At 43.4% G+C, this 22,337-nt stretch overlaps 1 protein-coding gene across 4 annotated transcripts in view; it reads left to right on the top strand.

Annotated features, from left to right (window-relative positions):
- The window catches only part of znf423 (zinc finger protein 423), a 156,194-nt gene that overhangs the window by 41,105 nt on the left and 92,752 nt on the right, over positions 1 to 22,337 (top strand). Inside the window, exon 1 of one of the 4 annotated variants that reach the window (XM_086208686.1) lies at positions 16,733 to 16,749. The exons of the other annotated variants lie outside the window; for them this stretch is intronic. Coding sequence (XP_086064812.1) covers positions 16,734 to 16,749 — 16 coding nt within the window. The 5' untranslated portion in view covers position 16,733. Of the gene's footprint in view, positions 1 to 16,732; positions 16,750 to 22,337 lie in introns of those variants that run through there. 4 annotated transcript variants of the gene reach the window in all.

Below are 22,337 nucleotides of genomic sequence, written 5' to 3'. Positions count from 1 at the left end.
AAATCTGAGGTGACATGGATGCAACTGAGGCCTCTGGATTGTTGAGAGTAATACAGTAAAAAAGGTAAAACAGTGGACCATCCTGGTGTCTTGAGACATGCCTCGGTTTTCACTCACATCTCATGCGACATCATCTTAGTCAGTTGCACCAGCTCCATTCAGATGTGTATGGTAAGATTAGAGGTCAGAACAGCGCTGCCCACAGCCAACTTGCGTCAAATGGACATGCCATCACCGTTCTAAGAGGAAGGTCTCTCAGGTGTCCTCACAGTCCCTCAGACTGTGTCACATGGTGTTCTTCTCAACTGACACATTTATGGATCCTGTGGACACCCAGTGTAATATATCATGCTTATATTGATGTATACGTCATAATCTACGCCACATGGCCATTTAGTAGCTATCAAGGTGATTATTGTCAGATACTTGTGCTTTGGTGATGGAACAGCAATATTAACAAATCTGTTAATTGGCCTATTTGTAGATTGCCGATTTAGCGCTAATGTCACCCTTTTATTTGAACACTCTCACAACTGGATGTCTTGATGATAGGATGGGTCTTTAGAACCTGCTCCAGAATACAGGCCCCTAGGCCTGGACCGTTCTCTCCATAGTATTTTCAGAGCCACCATTCTCCCTTGAGCTGGCACCTGGTGACTGTGGCCTGGAAAACTCTCATTCTTGGGCATGTTCACTCTTTCAGTTCTGTTTCTCTCTTGATTGATTTTGTCTTGGAATCCTTACTATATGAGGCACTGTCATTTTGAAAAGTGGTATACAAATAATAAGAAATATTGTTGCTATAGCCCTTAGTTGGTAACATACTTTTTTATTGCTGTAGTAATACTGACATAATGCATCAGGTTTATTCATATTTATATGAGCTGGAGTGAATAAATCATGATAATCCAAACAATGGGAATAGGATTGACTGACTGCTGCACTGAGGCTCATTATGCCTGTTTTTACTAGCGTCTTGTTAGCAGGGCTAAGTATATTTTAGCAACATTTTAATCCTATCATTATTTAATTGGGGTGGGGGTGCTACTGCTTTCCAATTTGATTTTTAATTTCTTCTTCTCTCTCTCTTTGATCCACACACATGCAAATATAAAATCATGCACTTGTGCGTGCCATGTCACACAAACACATTCTGAGAGAATTTCACTGCCAAATGTGCAGGGCTGCTGTCAGAGCACGGGATGTGGCCTGTGATTTCAGTACAGGAGTCTGGGGACAGCTACATGTTGCTGAGCGAGAAAGCGGAGAGAGGCTAAGAGGGAGCACAGAAGAAAGAAATGAAATGATAAAACATGATGTTCCCTGGAGAAAGTGCGGTTGAGATTGCAGAGTAATCCCACTGCTCAGCAGGATGTGTGCACTTGCGTGCAGGGATTTGTGTTCATGGGTTCATCTGTGTGTTGTGTTATTGTATGTGTGTGTGTGTGTGTGTGTGTGTGTATGAGCATGCAAAAGAGCATATATGTGTGTGTGTGTGTGTGTGTGAGAGGTTTGTTGTGGGACCTCAGCTTTCTGGTTATTATTGAGGAGAAGGCTAAATTAAAACATATGGTCTGAAGAATCCTTTTAAGTTCCCTATTGAAGGCCCCTGGGAGCAAGTTTAGTAGGACGGTATGGGACGTACACACACTGAAAACACACTACCCACTGGGGATAAACATGCTACTCTGGATTTGCAAGAGAGAGTTAATGCATTATGTAGTTTGATTTAAACAAAACAAAACAACAACAATACACAGACATTCCGCCATCAGCCATGTTGTGTGGGGGTGACAGATTGGGGGCCATCTTGTCCAGTTTGATTATACCTCTGTCAGCTTTGCAAGACATAATAAGTACAATTTTACCTAAATTAAAAAATAAAAACATAAATATTATGACTAACAGACCGATAAATGTGGGAGCCAAATTACACTCTTCACCAGTGTGAGCAAACACTGATTTGATATTTGATGCAGTAAAGTGCATCAAAATTGGAGAACTGATCAACCTTATTGAAAAGACTTAGCCATATTTAATTAATTAATTTATCTTATAAACAGTTTGTGGTGATTAGTAATTTTCTCTCCTGTGAGCTCAAATAGAAACGCTAACGAGGAGGATGAAATGAGGTATTTCAGGATTTAAGGGTTATTAGTACAGTTGTAAAAGATACTGTTAAAAAATAAACCATTAAATTGCATACATTAATTATTTGCAAAAAAAAAAACAACTGCATTTTTTATTTGCAGGTAGCTCAATGAAATATGTAAGTAAATGTTCATAGTTCTGAAAATAATACAAATAATTCTACACACACACACTGATTCAACTACAGGAAAAAATTTAACTTTGAGGTGAAGTTACTCGTGAGTTTTCTACTGTCAGTGAACAGTGATTTAATAATGATATAAATCAAGATGAATAAGTAGTAATTAAGTAGAACAGTTTTTGTCAGCTGAGAATTCACAACAGTAAGAAGTCTGAGGCGTTAATGCAGTTGCTGTTGTGGCTAATGTGAACTACATCTTTCTGTTGAGAGATGATGGCTCTCTTCCGGTGGTTGGTGAGTATTGTTCCTGTCTGCAGTGACCAAACCAAAAAAGACTAGAGAATCATCCCCAAAGACATTGAAGAAGAGGACCCCTGCTGGTTTTTGTTTCTTTTTTTTTTTTTAAAGAATTGATTTCATCGTGTCTTGTATCATTGTTTGAACAAAGGCTGCCTGAGTCCAGACAATCATGACTGGCATTCATTTTTCTCTCCAAGTTGACAGCTTCTTCTCATTAGTTGTTATGTAACATTTTCTGGTCCTGGCTGTACAGCTCCTTTCCTTTTCTTATTTCTGTGTCCTCAAAGTTTCCGTTAGTTCCTCTTCGATATTCCATGACATGGCTGCAGATCCTTGCTTGCTGGGAAATTTACTTGGACAGAAATTTCCTAAGTCAGGATCTAGTTCAGATTCAGTTAAAGATTGGTGAAGTCCTTTGTAAAGACTGACTTAGCAGTTAAAACTTTGAAAAGTTGAAATGGTGTTGGACACTAGACATCTACTGAATTCCATAGTAGTACACACACAACATGTATATAAGTACACAAATGATAACAGTTTGCTTTGTGCGCTGAACTGGGATAACTGCAAAGCAATACTTTACCTGTATGTTTGAGTGAATAATGACGACTAGGGATGGATAAAAACACATCAACTACCTGCTATTGTTAGCTGCTAACTTGCAGTTTTCATAAAATTTGCTTTATTTTGAGGCTAAAATCACTGGAAACTCTATTCCATTGACCACTATGTCTTTGATAAGTGATAAGACTCAGTGTCTCGTAAAACTTAAGCTCAAACACAAAAGCCTTTTCATTTCAACAGAAAAAAAGTTTCCTGAGTAAAGGCAGCCATGTTTTGCAAATCAGTCTGACTGAGGGCCTTATTCCAGTGGGAAAGTGACGTAAGCACATATCCTCTATACTCTTATAGCAAATGGGTCCCGAGTTAGCAGCTAGCTGCAGCTATAACGTTGAATGGGTCCCAGGTGCAGGAGTGAAGCACCAAGTAATTCAGTGCCACTCTAGCAGAAGGCCTATAAAGAGGCACCATTAATTTGAGTGGAAATTGGACAAACACACACGCACATACAGTGATACAGATCAATGACACATAAATGTGTGTAAGCCTTTTCAGACATTCATACACTCACAAAGTCAACACATCTGTTTAATGTAATGCCACATTAATGTACATGGGCTTCGCTGCTGCAGCTGGTTGTGTGTGTGTGTGTGTGTGTGTGTGTGAGGTATTCCTCATGGTAGGAACATGCCTCTATTTTTGGGACAAAAAGCATGCCATTATGATATTAATTATTTTAGAGCGATTAAAAGAGTCAGGTTAGTAAGAGTTGGGTTTGGGCAAGGGGTTATGTTTAGAATAAGTCTCCATCTGGTTCATTCAACCTACAAAATAGTTCATTAACAGAACGCTGGGCAATTATTCTCAAGTCTCTCAACAAGCAGAACTTCAGAGTATAATTTGCAGCATTCAATTTTTTGTCTTCATTGAATTACTGGATAATATTTAGAACTACTCATATCCCACATGCTTTACTTGGTGTGCAATATCTATATGTGTGTTGTGTGTCTACTGCTTTTGGTACTGTGGGTCTATATCCTCTGAGTGTGCTGTGCGTGCGAGAGAGAGAGAGAGCGGGAGTGTGAGTCGGGGGAGTGTCGATGGGTCTCAGTAGGAGTCAGAATGTGGAGCAGAGGCTCCCTGAGGAGAGGAGGAGCGGAAAAAACTCCTACAGATCAAATGGAGAACATTCTCTGGCCCTGCTATGCCACATACACACACACTCACATGCACATGCAAAAACACACTCACACACTTACAGACGTACACTTCCCATTAGGGATTCCCAAAAGTGATTGTACCAGCCACAACATTCCTGTGTTGCTGTGGATAGAGTTTTAACAGTGCTACAGAGGCCCTGTTTTTGTGTATTCACTGTCTGTTTAGTTTTGTTAAGTGAAAAAAGTGATGCTCCCACATATCCGCGCGCGCACACACACAGCCACACACACACACACACACACACACACACACACATCGACAGTGTCCACACTGTCATGTGAGGTGGCAAAATGGTGAGAGGGTGAGAGACTGTTAAAGATGTCATATAAACCATTTGATGGAGACACGAAAGTGACGAGAGGACAGGCGGACATAGCTGTCAGTCAAGGCAGGAGGGCGGAAACTGGTGCTGTCAGTGACAAATAGCAAGTCATTAACCCAGCTAGTCGCTTCTTAGATGGTGAGATGGTGTGGGTGAAAATGGTGTGTGAGTGCAGGGAGAGCAGGCATATTCCTTCCTCAGGTATTTGTGAGGTCTTTGTTAATTGAGCACATCCAGCTGCACTCTTGTCTATTCTCTTTCCTCGCTCAGTGGGGGAGAGAAGAGATTTCCAGGGAGTCTGTTTAGCTGAGAGGGAGGGGGGAAGCTGAGAGAAATCAGGGGAGGAAAAGACGAGGAGGAACAAGGGGGGGAGATGAAGACAGGTAAGGAGGAGAATGGCTGGAAAGTGGAGTGGGAGGAAAAACTTGTGCAGAAATGGGGATTGACAAGGGAGAGGGGAGGAGGAGAAAAACATGAGGGAAAGCAGTGGGTAGAGCATGGCTGTTAGTGCAGGGGGCCCTTGGGTGACTGGTTTGTCTCCCGCGGGACATCTCCCCACTGCTAAGCTCTTACCGTCTGTCGTAACCCGCTGTCTCTCACACTCTCACATGCAGAGAAACACTCTCTCAAGCGCAGAAACATGCACACACACACACACACACACACACACACACACACACACACACACACACACACACACACACACACACACACCTCGCTGTGTCTGTCGTCAGGATAGCAGCTGAGTCCTGTGAGGCCAAGACTCTTATTAAAACCACAGATCACTTTCTACAAGAGAGGGAGAGGAGAGGTAGGAGGGGTGTAATCTGAAACAAAATTACAGACAGCCTCCTGCACTCTGGCCCACCACTTGCTCTGAACGTGTGTGTTTGTGTGTGTGTGTGTGTGTGTGTTTCTAGTCCAGTAGCTGGAAGTGACTGACAAAATAAATATCATGCTCTTTTCCCATTCACGCCTTTCTCTCACTGTCCTTTTTTGTTATTTTCCCTGTTGGCTCTCGTCCTTTTCGCTCCTGTCTTTTCCCCTCTCCCTCCTTCTTGCCCTCTTCATCACCATGTGCCCCCTCTTCCCTCCTTCAGCCCCCCCACAACCCCTCCACTCTGTGTGTCTGTACCCGGGGGTGGCCCAAAGATTCCTGTGCTAAGCCCTTGGCATACATACAAGTTCACACACACACACGCACACACACACACACATGCACAGAGTCAGACACAGCTGGCTGCTGCTCAGGTTTTCCAGGGAGAGAGCAGGAGCCCGGCACCAGAGGAGAGGGGGATGGAGAGGAGAGAGCAATAGAAGAAGAAGAGAGGGTGGGGGGAGAACAACATGCAGAGAGGGAGAGGGAGGGAAGGAGGGATGGCAGGGAGGGGGTGAGATGGAGAAGGGTTGTTGTGAAGTCATTTTTCATCACAGGGTTCATTTTTCACTGCAGAGTTCCTCCACTCTCTACATCGCTCTATTTCTCTTTATCTGTCCTCTCCTCCTCCTGTTCCCCTCCCTTGATCCCGCTTTGTCTCTGTTTATCTCCCCTTTTCCTCTTTTTGCTGTCACCCCCTCCCCCACCTCTCTCTTACACTCTCTCTCTCCCTCTTGCCTAAACTCTCTCCATCTATATATCTCTCTTTCTCTCTCTCTCTCTCTCTCTTTCAGCCTAGTTTCTCCTTTATGAAATATGGATGGGAGCAGTTTTGGGTGCGCTGAGAGGTTTGCAGTTGGAGGGAGGGAGGGAGGGAGGGATGGAACTTGGGAACTGGCAAGGGAGAGATGGAGAGAGAGGGAGAGAGCGCTCATGTCTCAGCAGACGTGCCTTGTGCATGCACCTAAACACCTCACTGAGCAATCTGTCAACATGTCAGCAACACATGTTTGGTAAAAAAGGGAGAGCGGTTGGAGGGAGAGAGGAGAGGGTGAAAAAAAATCTCTCCTCCTCCAGTGGGAGTAATGGCTCCCACCAGGGCTCTGGAAATGCTTTGAATTCAGCAGATTTCTATTGCGGGGTCCTCCCCCGGGGGCGTCTTTTTACAATGCCTGCATCTCAGAAATTTGAGCCTGAGGACCCCTGGGGGCGTCCTTTCATAATGCCTGAAAATGTAGGGTTATATTGTGTGCTCTTCCCCATGGGGCTTTTATTAATACCTGTATTCACTGCCACTGGAAATTACACAGGCGGTGCTGCAGGGGCCCGCGTTCGCTCCAGGAAGGGAGAAAGACTCTGCGGGGACGTTTTCTCTCTTCTTCTCCTCTTCTCTCTCTCCTTATCCCTTCTTTCCCCCTTTCCCCTCCTTCACCTCTTCCTTCTCCTCCCACTCTCTCTCCTTCTATTTTGACTCTCTTCTCTTTTTTTCTGACTTAATGCAAGAGTGAAAAAGAAGAATTTGCCAAAGGACACAAGAAAGTGTGTTGAGTGTGTGTTGGCACCAGCTAACACCCTTGTATTCAGCCCTAGTTTACTCAGAGGAAAAGAAACACTCGATTAAAAATGTAACTTCCCTCTTCCCCTCTACTTGCTCTCTCTCATCTCTCCCCTCTCTCTCTTTCTCTCTCTGTCCTTGTGTGCCTGTGTGTAGATCTAGCAAAGAATAAATATTTGTGAGTGTTTGTGTTCATGGATATAGACAGGATAAAGCTTATACATCTATAGTCCAGTCAAGTGTGTGATTTTGCTCATAGACAGTGAAGCGACCGCTTCTGTCTCCAGACGTTCATTAGAATTCTTCAGCCAAAGGGTTTGCAGCTTTTCTGTCTCTGATAGTGTGTTTGTGTTTATTGATCAAATATTTACACAGCCAGATTATGGAAATATACATTTACATATCTTTGAATAAATAAAATCTGCCTGATCTCTGCCATCCCAGTTTCTGTTTAGATTTCAGATTTGGATGCTTTGTCATCTCGACTGGACAGTTGATCTGTAAGATAAGATTTGTATTTATTTATAAGCTCCTGCACCTCACTGAATGATTCTGCTCTCAAGTGTTATTAAGTAATGTTAATATTGATTTGTAAGAGTCCCTACATACCCCCCAGCATGCATAGCTGGAAAGACTGCTTTGTCATTTTCTGAACGATTAATTGATTTTTGTATGTAGTGAGAGCATCTTCAGTCACTTAATTATAGCGGTTCCTTCAAATGAGACTGAAAACCTATTAGCAAAATACAGAACTACAGCTGGCAGCAGATCTTTAAACATGAGGAGCTTTATACTGGCATGAAAAACAAGTAGTATGTTACATCAGTGTTCATTTATGTATTTTTATTTATAAAGGGTGTAATGGATCTATACATCCACCTTCCATTGCTGAAAAATGGGGTCATGGGGGGGGGGGGGGGGGGGGATAGTAAACCCAGCAGGGAACCCCAAACTTCCCTTTCTCTTGCCACCTTGGCCAGCTCTGACTGGAGTAAACCGAGGTGTTCCCAGGATTAATAAGCCTTTAATTAGAACATGTAAATGAAAGTAATTTATTAGATATTGAAGGGCCAGTGTGTAGGGTATGCCATCCATCAGTTGGAGATCGCAGCCCTCACCTCACTCTCCTCCCTCTGGATCAGCCAGTGTAAACAATAAGACTGTTTTGCAAATGCATTTAGTATCAAACTTGTATGAAAACATTAATGAATACAAAATAGTCGCTTTTGTGTTTTGCTGTAATTTATGATTTGCATTGTGCTAGAGAATTTAGAATGTAGTCTTACTGCAGCCAGCTGGGTGAGCGGGGAAAAAAACTGAATGCTTAGTGCTGCTTTCCACAGATTTGAAGCAGAAGATTCAGAGCTGTGACGGTTGTCCAATTTCCCACTGAACGTTATTGGAAAAGAAATGGTGGACTTACTGTTAGATTACAAAGAAATTTGAATGTAAAACACAGCTTTAATGCTGAGTTTGAAATGGCCTTGTACATTGAGACCCTGCAATTGAATATGCCATAAATGGCCCCACCAGGTTATGGCTCTTCTTGGTTCCACAGAACCAGGCAAAGCTGGAATAATGCTGCCCTAGCTTGTGATGTTACATGGCATTCCTGCGGCAGAGGAGTTACTTGTCTTTTTTATTTATTTATTTATTTTTTTACACACACATGAACGTGTCGCCTGCACTAAGTCCCAGCACTAATGTCAACTGTGTGAGCTAAAGGTGGGTGATGAAACAATAGTGACGCACTTCCAAATTGTTCAAATGTTTGATAGTTTTATTTAAAGTTATTAAATGCAAACTACCGTGAAATCACATAAGTACTACAGAAACAAGGCCCAAGCATGCTCCTTCCCTGGCTCATAAACAACGCTCATCAAGCCAGTCATTAAATACGTGTGTAGATTAGGGATGTAACGATTACCGATAAAAATGATAAACCGCGGTAAAATGTTAGTACTACCGTTTCAAATTGTAATTACCGTCAAACCGTGTTTGATTGCCGCAATCCGGAAAAGCACAGGGATACTGCTCGTTGTGTGAGAAGTGCATCCGCAGGCAGCCGATCGGACACAGTCGCCCCGCGCAGTAAACAACTCGTAAATATGGTTGAGGACAGTACTGCGGGCAGTGCTACCGACGGGAGAACAGAGATCTTTCCACCGTCAAAACAAACTAAGTCCGAAGTCTGGAAGTACTTCGATTTTTACCAAAACGCGGAAGGGAGACTGGTCAAAGACAGCAATCCAGTTTGCCGAAAATGCCACAAAAAAATCTCCGCGAAGGGTGGAAACACGTCCAATATGATGTCGCATCTACGTGACCACCATCCGCAACTGTGCAACGAGTTTCACTCTACATGTTATTTTGATTGTTTTTTTCTAAAATAAAACTTTGTTCAATGATTTAAGTGCGCCTATGAGTACTTTTTAAACATTTTGAGATTTCAACAATACCATGATGATATTGATAACCGTGATAATTTTGGTCACAATTATCGTGATGTGAAATTTTCATATCGTTACATGTCTTGTGTAGATGCATGGAGGGTCTAGCAGGTTTCATGATGTCTCAACACTACGGTGAAGGTGTGATTTGACTTTTCTGAGCTGAGGATCTCAGAACGGGGTTTAAACATCCTAAGAGTTTATATGTTGGATAAACAAACACTCTGATTGGTGTCATCCCTGTTGACTCGAGCAAGAACCTTTGAAGTAGAGGTGTTGGGGGGGGGGGGGGGGCAAATGTTGCTGTACATCCAAGGAGGTAGGGATTAGGTGTGTGTGCTAGGGAAGGGGGCGGGGCACTGGGACAGGTAGCAGCATCAGCCACAGAGAATGAGCAGTGGTTTATAATTGGTGTTAGTGGTGACAGGCTTAGCTGATAGAACAGCAGATCAATAAATAGACAAAGTAGTGGCTCTAGTACTTCTCTTATTGCATCAGCTTCTATGAGCTCCCCATGTTTTGATGTGTATTTTTGTTGTATTTTTCTATGACTGTTTTGGTTTTGAGAATGATGCCCGTGTGTGTGTGTCCTTGTCTTTCCATGTACATTCATACATACATGTGCATGTGTTTTTATGTCTCCATCAGTGTGTCTGGTTGGATCAGGATAGAGTTGTCATGGGGCCATGTGGGGCCTCTTCTCTGCATGTATGTGTGTGTGTGTGTGTTTAGTGGGGGGTGTCTGGATAATGAGGAACAGGCCATTCCCTTGGATTCCTGCACCCCTGCCAACAACCAGGACCCCCAGTACCCCACCCCCCACCCCCTCCTGCCCACACCTGGGACTTTCCTTTTTTTGTCCTCTCCTCTCCTCTCTTCTCCTCTCCCCTTTTTAAAGCACACAGACCACAATGTCTGCATCCTTTCCTCCCTCGCTCATTGCTGTAACTCCCTGCTGAGTTCTCAAACTCAAAACTGACCACATCCCTTCCATTCACCCTCCAACTCCCCTCCCCCAAACCCTCCCTCCGTTTTCTCCTCATCTTCTCTGTTCCCTGTGGAGCTGGCCCCAAAGCTCTGATCCCTTCCTCCATGCCCCCAAACTCCCCCACTGTGCCCTCCCAAGACACACACATACACACACACACCCTGTGGCGACTGGCCCCAAAGCAGCCCCTGTTTGTCTCCCTCCTCCTGATTTTCCACTCTTTCTCTTTTTCTTTCCCCACCTTCGTCTCCCACACCCTGTTTGATGCTGCAGATTTGTTATGCACTTGATTAATTAAGCTGTTTTTATCTGTATTTAGAATGTAGCTTTCCTTTTTAAACTGTTCCCCTGAAGGTGAATAAACCTCCTGCACATCTTCTTCATGTTATGTATCACATGACAACGTGAAACACCAGCGTAGTGATTCTAACTTGGCAGCTCAGCTCAGCTTAACAGTTTTATGACAAGGATCTACTCACTGTTTGGCAGGCTGGCCTGTGTCTTGACAGTTTTTGCTTCGCTCTCAATACTGTTACTGTCATCCACAAAAAATGAGTGATTGACCCCTTCCCCATTGCCAATAGACAGGGGCCATTTCTGTTGTTTTTCTCTGGTGCATTACATTTGATGTCTTGGGTTAATGAAGGGTAGTAGAGAGGAGCAATGAGAAGTAGTGACAGTGTTTCTATGGTCATTTTTTGGTCTGAACGATAAACGGCTGGGTGTTCAAAGAACGTGTTTCTTAGCATCTGACTGTAAGCAGTGCACAAATTACTGTGTTCACCCAAGTTTTGTGTTTACATCGAGTCAATCAATACCTGTGTCGGCTGCGGAGCCCCGGGACTGAATGCCAATTAAACCATTTCCTTTTGCAGACGAAAGCCAGATGTTAGTGGGTTTTTAGGCCGGTGGAAAAGGGGCTTTCCTTGGATGCTTGAGAAGAATTGAGCCATTAATAATATTATTAGTGACTTCTCCTAACCATGACAAGTCCAATGTGCTGCTGTGACAGAAGGCTGCTACATTTCTTTTGTCTTCATCATCTTCTGTTATTATTATATTACAATTATTATAGTAACCCTGCTTCAATGGTTCTTGGAGACTAATTTTGGAATCGGGCTCCGGTCGTACAAAAACATGTGACAAAGATGTATGCGAGTGAAGAGTACACCAACCTGCTTAACAGCTACACCACGCAAATTTAGAACAACTGCTTAAAGTTGCTAAGTTGACTATGAAGGTGCACAGGCACATGCCCAGTTCAGATCAGAGACAGTGGTAGCAAAGGGCAGTGTACCAGGGGGAGAGGGCCTACAATAGTTTTAACCCTGCATTCAGGTGTGACTTGCCTTTGTCCAGCCAAATGTCAGAGAAAAGCACAACTCTGGGGAGAGAGAGCAGGAAAGGGGTGGGGAGAAGGAGGAAACGGAGTGGCCAAGAGGGTCAAGAGGGAGCAAATTATAGCAAGTGGAAATTTAGAAATTATACGAAAATGCAGAGTAGGACCACAGGGACTTTTGTCGTAGCTGTGTGTCTATTGTGTATTTGAATGTGTATTGTGATATATTACTAGAAATGTAGAGGAATGTAGCGTTGGTCACGATGGACAGACTCAGAATCTTCACAAAACAGAACTGTCCACTTTTTTCCTGTTCTATACTGAAAATGTCATTAAACTCAGCACTGCGCTATGTTTTGAACCTGACCAGTGAGATGAGGGATGAGGGTCATGTGTAGCATGGTAGATCAAGGCCCTTCCACTCAACACATTCATCTGACATGTTTGGTTGTTTGTTGGCTGTAGCTAGTCAGGCTGTCAGAGAAATGCTGATTTGACATCCAACATATTATATTCATGTATAAATGAATAAATGATGGACATCTTTGTTAACTGACTGACCAGCTGATTGTTCCATCCAGTGAATGTGCTCTTTCTGCCAGCCTGTCTGTCTGTCTGTCTGTGCCCCTGGTTACGTGGGGGCTGGGAGCCCTGCTCTGCTCTGTTCTCTTCCTGCCTCAAGAGCTCCCTGGGGGGGCAGCAGGACCAACGCTGCCAGCCTCGCGCTCCCATTTACCCCCACCCCAATGCTAAGCACACATGCACACACACTGACGTCAGCTGCTCTGGGCCTTCTCCCCTGGGTGCTACCAGAATCTTTTGTTTCCCTCCTCTCCATCTCTCCTTCCACCCCTCCTCACTTCTCTCCCTGTCCTTTGTCCCTAGAAATAGCTGTCCTGCTTACTGCCTGATTGGAATTCACTGCACTATTGGAAGTCACAGGGGAGGGCCATTGTCAAGTGTGTGTTAGGGTGTGTGTGTGCGTGTGTGTGTGTGTGTGTGTGTGTGTGTGTGTATGCACTCATATGTGTAAGTGTGTGTTTTTGTAAATGAGTGTGTTCATATCTCTTGTTTGTGAGACACGTAGAGGGACTGCTGGTAGTGAGGGAGTTCAACTGCAGCACATCATTTTTCACCCTTATCAGACTGTTAAGGATCTTTGCCAAATGGAGACGATGGATAGTATAACAGTTGAGGATCATCTTGTTCAGCAACATCATGTTGTGGATGATGAGGATGATGATTCTTCTCTCCCAACTTACGTGCAGCATATGGAGGAGTTTTACTCTGACATGGCAGGATATGAACAGCTCAAGGTGTGAGCTTTCATGTCACCAGTAAACCTGCTCCAGCAGTAGTTTGTCTTACTCATTAGTTTTGTGTTAATTAAGTGAGACTGGAAGAGCCTTCGAGTGGCGGTGGTGCACAGTTACAATCATATAGTAGTTGTCTCTCAGTTGTCTCTCATTTTTATTGTGGACTATGCCCCCCCCCCCCCGCCAAAATTGAAACCACTGACAGGTAATGCAGATAACATTAATCATTGAGTGCTGTGTTACTGTGACACCTGTCAAGTGGTTGGATACATTAGACAGCAATTGAGCAGTCAGTTCTTAAGGAAGTAAAAAAAAAACAAAAACGGGTGTGTGAAGATCTGAGCAACTTTGATGATGAAAGCCAGATTGTGATGCTTTGAAGACTACAACAGAGTATCTCCAAAGTAGCAAGTCAGGCGTGGGGGTCTTGGTATGTGGTGTTTGGTATCTACCAAAGGTGGTTCAGGGAAAGACAACCGGTGTCAGCCTCGACCTGTCAATGTGCCATTTGTAACCAAACCAAACTGCCCCATGGCAACTGCTTCTAAAGAAAGTGTGAGTGTCAGGAGTGGACAATGGAGCTGGGATCTTGTTGCAGACTAAATACATCTCTTAATACTATTCTCTGATGGCCTTTTCTGAAGCTAATGGTTCAGGAATGTTTTAGGAACAAATTTGAAGTGTTACTCCAAATTATCTAAATCTCAGTCCCATTGAGCATGTGCTGGAAAAACCAGTTTGATTCATGGAGGCCCGACCTCAGAGCTCCTGGGGAGAGCTGGTATGTTCAGTTGCGTTTATTGTCCAAACAATAACATCGACGACTGTCTGTTTGTAATGATGGTAGTAAGAAAGAAGCTGCGTTTAGTCACTTTGGAGAAGTTCCAGTCTACAACCAGCTGGTATTTTCATGTGATGAATTGCCTCATGTGTTTTCTGTTGAGTTACTAATTGATTAATGGACTTTAGATAACATGAGCTGATGTGTCCTTCTGCAGGAGAGAGAGAGAGAGAGAGAGAGAGAGAGAGAATTGATGAACATGTGGAAGACAACACAGAATACATATGTGTACAGGGCCTGTGAAGTTTTTTCTGAAGGCTTTTCTTCAGTGTGTTTTCTAGATGTAAGGGGAATTGATGTGCGTGTGTGTGTGTGTGTGTGTGTGTGTGTGTGTGTGTGTGTGTGTGTGTGTGTTTGTGTGTGTGTGTGTGTGTGTGCGCGCGCGTGCGCGCGCGTGTAGTCATGCATGCTTCTGCTCCCAGCATGAATCCTAGAATTGGGGTTAAGGAACAAGAGAATTCCTCCCTCGTCTTCCCTCCTCTCTCTCTCTTTGTCTCTCTCTCTCCCTCTCTCTCTTCCCAGCACTAGTGGGATGTCTTGAAATATTAACCAATCTGCTCTTCATTTTTCAAATATGATCGAAAACACACTGCTAAATAAGTCAGGAGTGAGGCCTACCAGGGAGCGCAGTAAGATGGGGCACTCAAATAAAACAACACAAACAACAACAATGAAAAAAGGGAAAAATGGAGAGAGAGAGTTGAGGAAACTTGAAAGCATCCTGGATCCCTCCGTCCAATCCAGCCATCCGTCGTGTTTTCATGTTTTTTTTCTCTCTGTTTGACAACATTTCTCTCTCTCTCTCTCTCTTTCTCTCTTCTTTTACACTCCTTTTTACACTTCCTCCAGTTCAGTTGTGCTGTGTGTGTGTGTGTGTGTTTGGCCCGGGGGATTACAGTTGTGCTTGAAGGAGCGGCCCTGGTGTTGCTGTAGGTGGCTGACTGAGTTCTTGCTTCTTCACCTTGGCAGTGCTGCTGGCTAGTGGCCGCAGGGAGCGCCCAAGCTGAATAATGAACTCCCTCAGGAAGAGGCTCTGCAGTGTCGGCTGCCTCCATCCTGGGAAGGCGTTGGGGCAAAGGCTGATTTAGATGGGGGAATGGATGGTGGGTGGAGGGCATCTGGGGTTTTGGGTGGTAGGGTTAGTGGATATTTCTCCCCCTTGTTGGATGCCAAGCCATGTGGCCTGCAAATAAGCAGATAAAAGTGTGTGTGTGTGTGTGTGTGTGTGTGTGTGTGTGTGTGTGTGTGTGTGTGTGAGAGAGAGAGAGAGAGAGAGAGAGAGAGAGAAAGAATCAAGAACTGTTCAGGCTTGTGTATAGAGATATGCGACTGTTTGTTGTACATTTGGAGTGTATGAGGGTATTTGGCGTGTGTTTTAGGGAGTTTGTCCTCTGAGAATAGTGTGTGTGGTGGGGGGGGGGCTGTGACAGCTGCACAGGGGGGCTGGGGGGCTGACTGCTCGCTCGCTGATAAGGGGGCTTCACATCAGAGACACAACGAGAAGACTAATAACGCACACACACACAGAGAAAATCATGTAGAGACAGTATGAGAAAAAGTAAAAAAAAGTTAAGCTAGATAGGGCTGTTTCACACTCATGAGGAGATTTTGTGTGTGTGTGTGTGTGTTTGTTTTGAGAATTGAGAGATCATGTTCATAATGTAACTTTCCTGCATATTCTGCGTAATTTAAATGTAAAGAATTAAGCCACCCTCTTTTTTTCAGTAAAGTAGAGAGTGAAAATTTCTCACAACTCATTTTGTCTTTACCATCGTATCGTCTTGCAAAAAAACAACAACGAAAATAACAGAGGTTGTACGAACAGGGCGGTCTCAAAATGTTCAGGTGAGTTGTGACTGATTGTATTTACTGGTTCTCTTCCTCTGGGCCAGCATGCACATTAGCAGGGTCGTGAGTCATCTGCAGCTTTTAGCAATCGAACTGGTTACTCTGATTCTTCACCTCCTTTGAAATATCCAACCGTCTAGAAGGAGCAGTTCTACTGGTTTCATGGGTTGGAATACTACTGCACACCATCCACTTCATCAAGTATTGATAATGTTTTTAGGAAAAGGAAGGATTGACAGCACTTTTAGAGAAGGATATTGTGTCGGTATTCTTTGTGCAAACAAGAAGTTCAGTGCACTTGACCCATTAGTGAATGATCAAATTAATCATTTGTCGCACGACTGACATACTTCTCACGTACTAATACACCATGTTTTACCAACGTCCCCTTCCTTTCTTGCTTCCTCTTCCCACACACTCAGCCCCTCCTATCAGACTAAATACATCCATTCCAGTTGCATAATGTGATTTTCTTTCCTGATATAATAATAGCCCCCATCAGTCCTTAATTATTCATATTTTAGTAATACAATCCAAGTTAACGGTTCAAACATTAGTACATAATAAAACTCCAGAGGCTTTGCTTTTAATTTAATTCGTCCGTTTAAATTAATTTTGGGGCATGCTTGTACATTTAGCTTGCTCCTCCGCAGAGGGGAGGGGAGGGGGCTGGGAAAGAGAGAGAGAGAGTGAGAGAGGAGAGAGAGATGTAGGATGAAGCCTTGTTCAGAGAGCAGGAGCAGTTGGAGGTGGAGGGGCTGGTATACAGGTGCTCATACATGGATGGACCGCTGTAGGATGCAGAGAATCATAGAGAAGGACAGAGCAGAAAAGGAGAGGAAGATGGATAGAACAGCAGGTCTTGTCATTGGTCCTTAAATGATATGAATTAATCCAGTTTGCATATCGAGCTGCATTTTTTCATTTCTGATCCAGTTCTGATACACATCTCCTGATCTGAATTCTGATACCAAAGGTCTTTTGTGTTGATCATTATTATTATTGTTGGAATTAGCAATAAAAAAAAAATACACCAATACATTAAATGTACAGTATATAATAAAAAAAAGGGTTTGAACTGTAAATAGGGATGGATGACATGTCTCATGTTATATCATGATGGGTTCATGGCCCAGAGCAACATGGAACAGAGTCAGGATCAGCACCTTCTCCATAAATCCATCAGTTTCTGCGTTAGGGGCCCCTGCAGCTGGCGGGAGATATTCCGGGTAATGTTGTTTTTTGGACACCAAAACGCTGAGATTGGTTCTAATAAACAATTTTGGTAAGGTTCGACAAACAGTCTGGTTTGAGTTAAAGTTACTACAGCAACTACTACTACCATCATTGTCACAATTACAACAATAACCATGATTTTTAAACACTCATCAATTGCAGTGATTAAAAACGAAACAGTAACAAGACATGAATTTACACTCCCTACATATGGATGTTCAGCTTTATTCATAATTACTGTGACCACTAGAGGGCGTCATTCACTTTAATGTTAGGACAGGCTCTTTTTTGGATATTGGAAGGTATATTTTACCCAGTCATCTTTCAGGGTGAAGTGTCACTGTTATAGTTGTTGCTAAGCATATTAAAGAATATTAGTCAGGCCAGGGAGGTCAGCATCTCAATTGTAAACTGAGACAAAAAAGAAAGAATTGAAACAGGAAATCTATATGGAGTCATCATTCCTGTCAGACTTGACCCAGGCAAGGGCAGCTAGAGCACAGGCAGGTAGATGCAAGGTGGTGACTGGATGGGTGTAGTACATGGTTTTAGGGACAAACAGAAAGGATGGAGGGGAAAGAGATTAGCCGTGCTGATGCCAGGGGGTCCCCTCTAAAGGCATGAAAGGACAATGAACTGCAGTCATTCAAAGAGGCATTTTCATCTCTCTGCTCTCACTGCTTTATTAGACTGTTTGGATCCTGTTTTTGTGTGTGTGTGTGTGTGTGTGTGTGTGTGTGTGTGTGTAAGACAATGATCACTAGAATCCTGTTCTTATGTTCAGAGTTTGTGTTCTGTGCGTATGATCAGGTGTGTGTCTGTGTGTATGTTTGATGTCGGTGTGGTGCTGTACAATGGTGTGAGTCCCAGAGAAATCGGCTTTTCTGAGACTCACCAGTCAGTGGTCTCCATTGATTTGCACCCCTCCACCACCGATACTTTGAATCCCACTGTGTGTGTTGTTCAAACTGTGTATGTCTGACCAAACCTTCCTGTCCAAACCTTGTAATGCCCACTCCTGATGTTTAGTTTTTACATTATTTTTATTCTATATGTAAGTGTTTGTATGTATTTACTGAGCTAAGCTGTGTGTGTGTGTGTTGCGTGCATTTCAAGAATAGTAACACACACACACACACACACACACACACACACACACACACACACACACACACAGAGCCCAACTTTGCAGCTGTAGATTGTAATTATTGGACCCCCTGGCTTCTCTCCCTGTCTTTCTCCCTCCCTGCCCTGTTGACCTCCCTCCTCTTTGATCTGTTCCATGTCACCCACATGTGCGTGTGCGCACACACACACACACACACACACACACACACACACACACACACACACACACCACTTACTTTTTCTTCCTAAACCCACCTTTGTCTCTGTCAGTGCGTCCCTCCCTGTGTGTGTCTGAGCACTGCTCTTTGTTGTAGCCAGTGTGTGGTCTTTCATTCACACAGAAGCCTCTTTTCTGGATAGTTTGTTTTGAAACCTCTCCTTCACCATCGCCACGTTGAACTTGATACTTGGGGATTATTTCCCCTCTTGCTCACCGTGTTGGCTTATGTGTGCCCTTCTGTCTCTATTTTGATAAGTATAATGTCGGTTACCTGTGTGGCAGAAGATAGCAAATGATGGGACAAAACTAACATATCAACTTCTCTTTTTGTATGTGTTGACTCATGTTTTTTGGGGGATCAATCTGTTTATGTTTTCATATTGTGGGCCCCTTTCGGGAAAAAAATTGGGGATTTTGGGTGAAGACTTAGGAAGCATAAACATCTATGAAATTAATGTCAGTGTCCTCAAATGTGATGGAAATGGTGCTTGTGTGTTTTTGTGATGTACACCTGATGTTACCTGAGAGCAGGCAATGAAGAGAGAGTGCCTTTAGGCTGCAGTTGTTATCACAAATCAGTGATTTTCCAGTTTCAAATGTGTGATGTACATATTTTGAATGCACATTTTCTTTTCTTTTACTGTAGTACCTTGTGCATTTGTCTCTTGAAATTCCTTACATTGTCCATCTTGCCATCCCACATCTCTCCTGTACATTTTTGCCCTTCTTCATCTTTTTTCATTTTTTTTCATCTCTGCCATTGTGGACCGGCTTAAATTTTGTCATTTAACCTCCATTTCTCTACATATTCCTCATAATCTTCTCTCCATCCTCAGCTAGTTATAATATAGAGGAACAAAAGCTGAATACATAATTGCATACTATACACGATCATTTTCTATATGCATAATTTTCATCTAGTTCTTGGATCATCTCATGCTTTTTCTGAAGAGGTCAGTCAGTGTGAATGTGATTGAATGCCTTCAGTGTACAGAAACACCTGGATTAATTTGATCTTGACATTTCGTTTGGCTTTTCAGCTCCAGCTTTGATGACTACATCACACCCAGTGTATTTACAGAGTGCGTTATATGGATACTGGAGGCCAAAAAATACATGATGCAATAATAGCACGAGTATAAAGTTGCCTGCATACGGAACTGAAAGAACAAAGCAAAATGAAAAATCTTTGAAAAGAAAGTTTAGGTTGAGCTTAAAATCACATTAAAACACTTCTAAATTATGTCCTAAGGCTTTTTCCGATAAACTGATTATATGTGTTTGTACATTAGTGCTGTTACACTTCAGATGCCCTATGTGTTGCTAGCTAACTGTTGTGGATCGAACACCTGCAAAAACGCATAAATTCATGTTAATAAAAAAAACGATTGTTGCTTGTTGATTTTATTGCTTCTGTATGTCAGTGAAGTTGCGGTTTATCAGGTTTTGCATAAAACTGTGAATGTTTATGCATATCACCTTCTGCATTTAGTGTGTGTGTGTGTGTGTTTGTGTGTGTGTGCGCGCACCTATCCCAGCATGCGTTCTCTCCCTCCATCTCTCCTGCCGTCTGTGCCTCTAATCCCTGAGTGTGTCACTAATGGCAGGTCCAGGTGTTCTGCTCTGCTTTGCTTCTCCCCCGGGGACTCCTCTTCAGTGTGTGTATGTGTATGTGCATGTATTTCCTCTCATGTGGGGTTTAGGAGTTGTGACTAGGGGGCTGTCCAGGATCCCATCCTCCAGAAGGGAAGGGAGGGAAGGGGAGCGGTGGGCAGGAGGTACCCGCCTCTCGCAGCTTGCTCTTTGGCTTCCCCTGGGCACAGGACCCCCCTCTAGCATTTTCCCCTGGGTCTTCAGCAGCCTCATTGCCTCTCTCTGGCTCTCCTCATTTTCTCTCCTCAAATCCATGTCTTGGCAGGCTTATGCACATGCACAGCCTCATTTTTTTGTTTTTTGTTTTTTTGTTGCTGTAGATAAAGAGGCTGTGTAAGTTTGTTGGGGAAAAAAAGTATTTTTTGTGGTATTTTGTGTATTTGTACTGCAAAAATGGGCTTGTTTGTTTACCTCTATCTGTGTGTGTAACGGTGTGTTTGTGTTTCAAGCTCCAGCTGCCTACATCACTTATTTATAGGTCCCACAAACACGTAGGTAAATGAGGTATGCCGTGTGTATGAGATGATGAATGCGCCCATGAATCTATATGAGGTTCTTGCTAAATGCTAATTATCCATTATTATTCACAAGGCAGCACTAATAATGTCACTCAGCTGCTATTATTCATGGCATGTGTATTATTACACATAAACATCCAAGGGCCTCCTTATGTGCATGAGGGTCCGCAGTTATGAGCAATGTCTGTGTGTGGGTATGAGAAGTGAATCAAGTGTGTGTGACTCAGGTGAATGTGTTTCTAGGTTAGTGAGCGGTCTGTCAGTCCACCAAACCTCATTCTTATAAATAGATGATATAGCCGCCGGCATGCACACAATGTGACCACACCACGGTGCATGTGTCTCCGTGCAGGCCTGTGTGCATATGTGGTGTCTGTGTGTGTTGGCATGGTGTTGTTGTTTATCAAACACTCTGTCTGACAGCTGGTTCTCATTTTTGAGTGAGCAAACTGCAGACAAGATGGACAGAAAGTGGGACGAAGAAGGCGAGATGAGGAGTTTGCCACCTTGGGAATAGAACCACTAACTGTCATGTCTTAGGTGTCTTGCTCTCACTGTTTTGACCCTGTGGTGAAGAGGAGATGTGGCGAGTAATCAGAGGGAATCAGGACACGGCAAGATAAAAGGCTTGATGAGTTTGTGAAAAGACGGAATGAGAAACAGATAAGAAAATGTGGCACAAGGAAGCAGATGCCAGCCCTCCTCTTCCACATGGTGTATATTTCTGCCTTTGCTTGAATTTGACAACCGCCATCTTTAATGGCTGCTCAACTGTGGCACTTTTTGCTTTGTAATTATTGTCACAAGTTCACAGGAAAAATTTCCAACTGCGCATGAAAACATTATTGACATTACTATAAATAGCTTCTACCACTTCTTGAAGAACACAATAACATAGAATTCTCTTCTTCCTCCTGATGTTTTCTTTAACCTTTTGAAAGGTTGTTGTGTTTCTCTCTCCTCATAGAATCAAAGATCAAAGGATAAAATATTCCTCATTTTGAGAGATAAAGATGTGGTTTTCTTCTATATACATAAATAAAACAGATTAAACAGCTACTTGTTAAGACTGTTTCAGACTGTAACCCATTCGTTGAGATTATTGCTCTCCAAGATAGTACAGCGTTTCAGATCATGCAGTATTTCTCTTCATTGTCTGACCTGCTCTGACCCCATTCTGAGTTGATCTGTATGTGTTGTGTGTGTTCTTTTTCATTTTTTGTCTGTATACTGTATATTATACTGTGTTGTAGGGACAAACTTGTCATCTGCCAGCTAACTGTCCACCCACCCCCATCCTTAGCCCCCTGCCCCTAACCTTCTGCCCTCAAACACACTCATGCACACACACTAATACACACTGCCCATATGGAGCAGTTGGCGCCCAAAAGCGTCCAAAGCAGCCAGACCCTTTCCCAGGGCAGAAGGTGAGGGTCCCCACTGCCTGCTCTGTGTGTGTGTGTGTGTGTGCGTGTGCGTGTGCGTGTGAGTGTGTGTGTGTGTGTGTGTGTGTGTGTGTGTGTGTGTGTGTGTGTGTGTGTGTGTGTTCCCATCGTGTCCTCAAGGGCTCAAACCCCGGACAGACTGCTTTACCCTCCTTTCTATCTGTCCTCATTGTGGCATGTATGTGTATGATTTTGTGTGTGTGTTTGTCTTTCCCAACAGACTTCATCCCATTTGAGCTACAAGGAC

The sequence above is a fragment of the Aulostomus chinensis genome, chromosome 7, assembly GCF_037954235.1.
Source record: "Aulostomus chinensis isolate RoL2024-O1b breed Wild chromosome 7, RoL_Achi_v1.0, whole genome shotgun sequence".
In the NCBI taxonomy this organism is placed as follows: domain Eukaryota; kingdom Metazoa; phylum Chordata; class Actinopteri; order Syngnathiformes; family Aulostomidae; genus Aulostomus; species Aulostomus chinensis.
The sequence above is the reverse complement of the archived record's forward strand: the minus strand, read 5'-3'. Positions and strand labels throughout refer to the sequence as shown.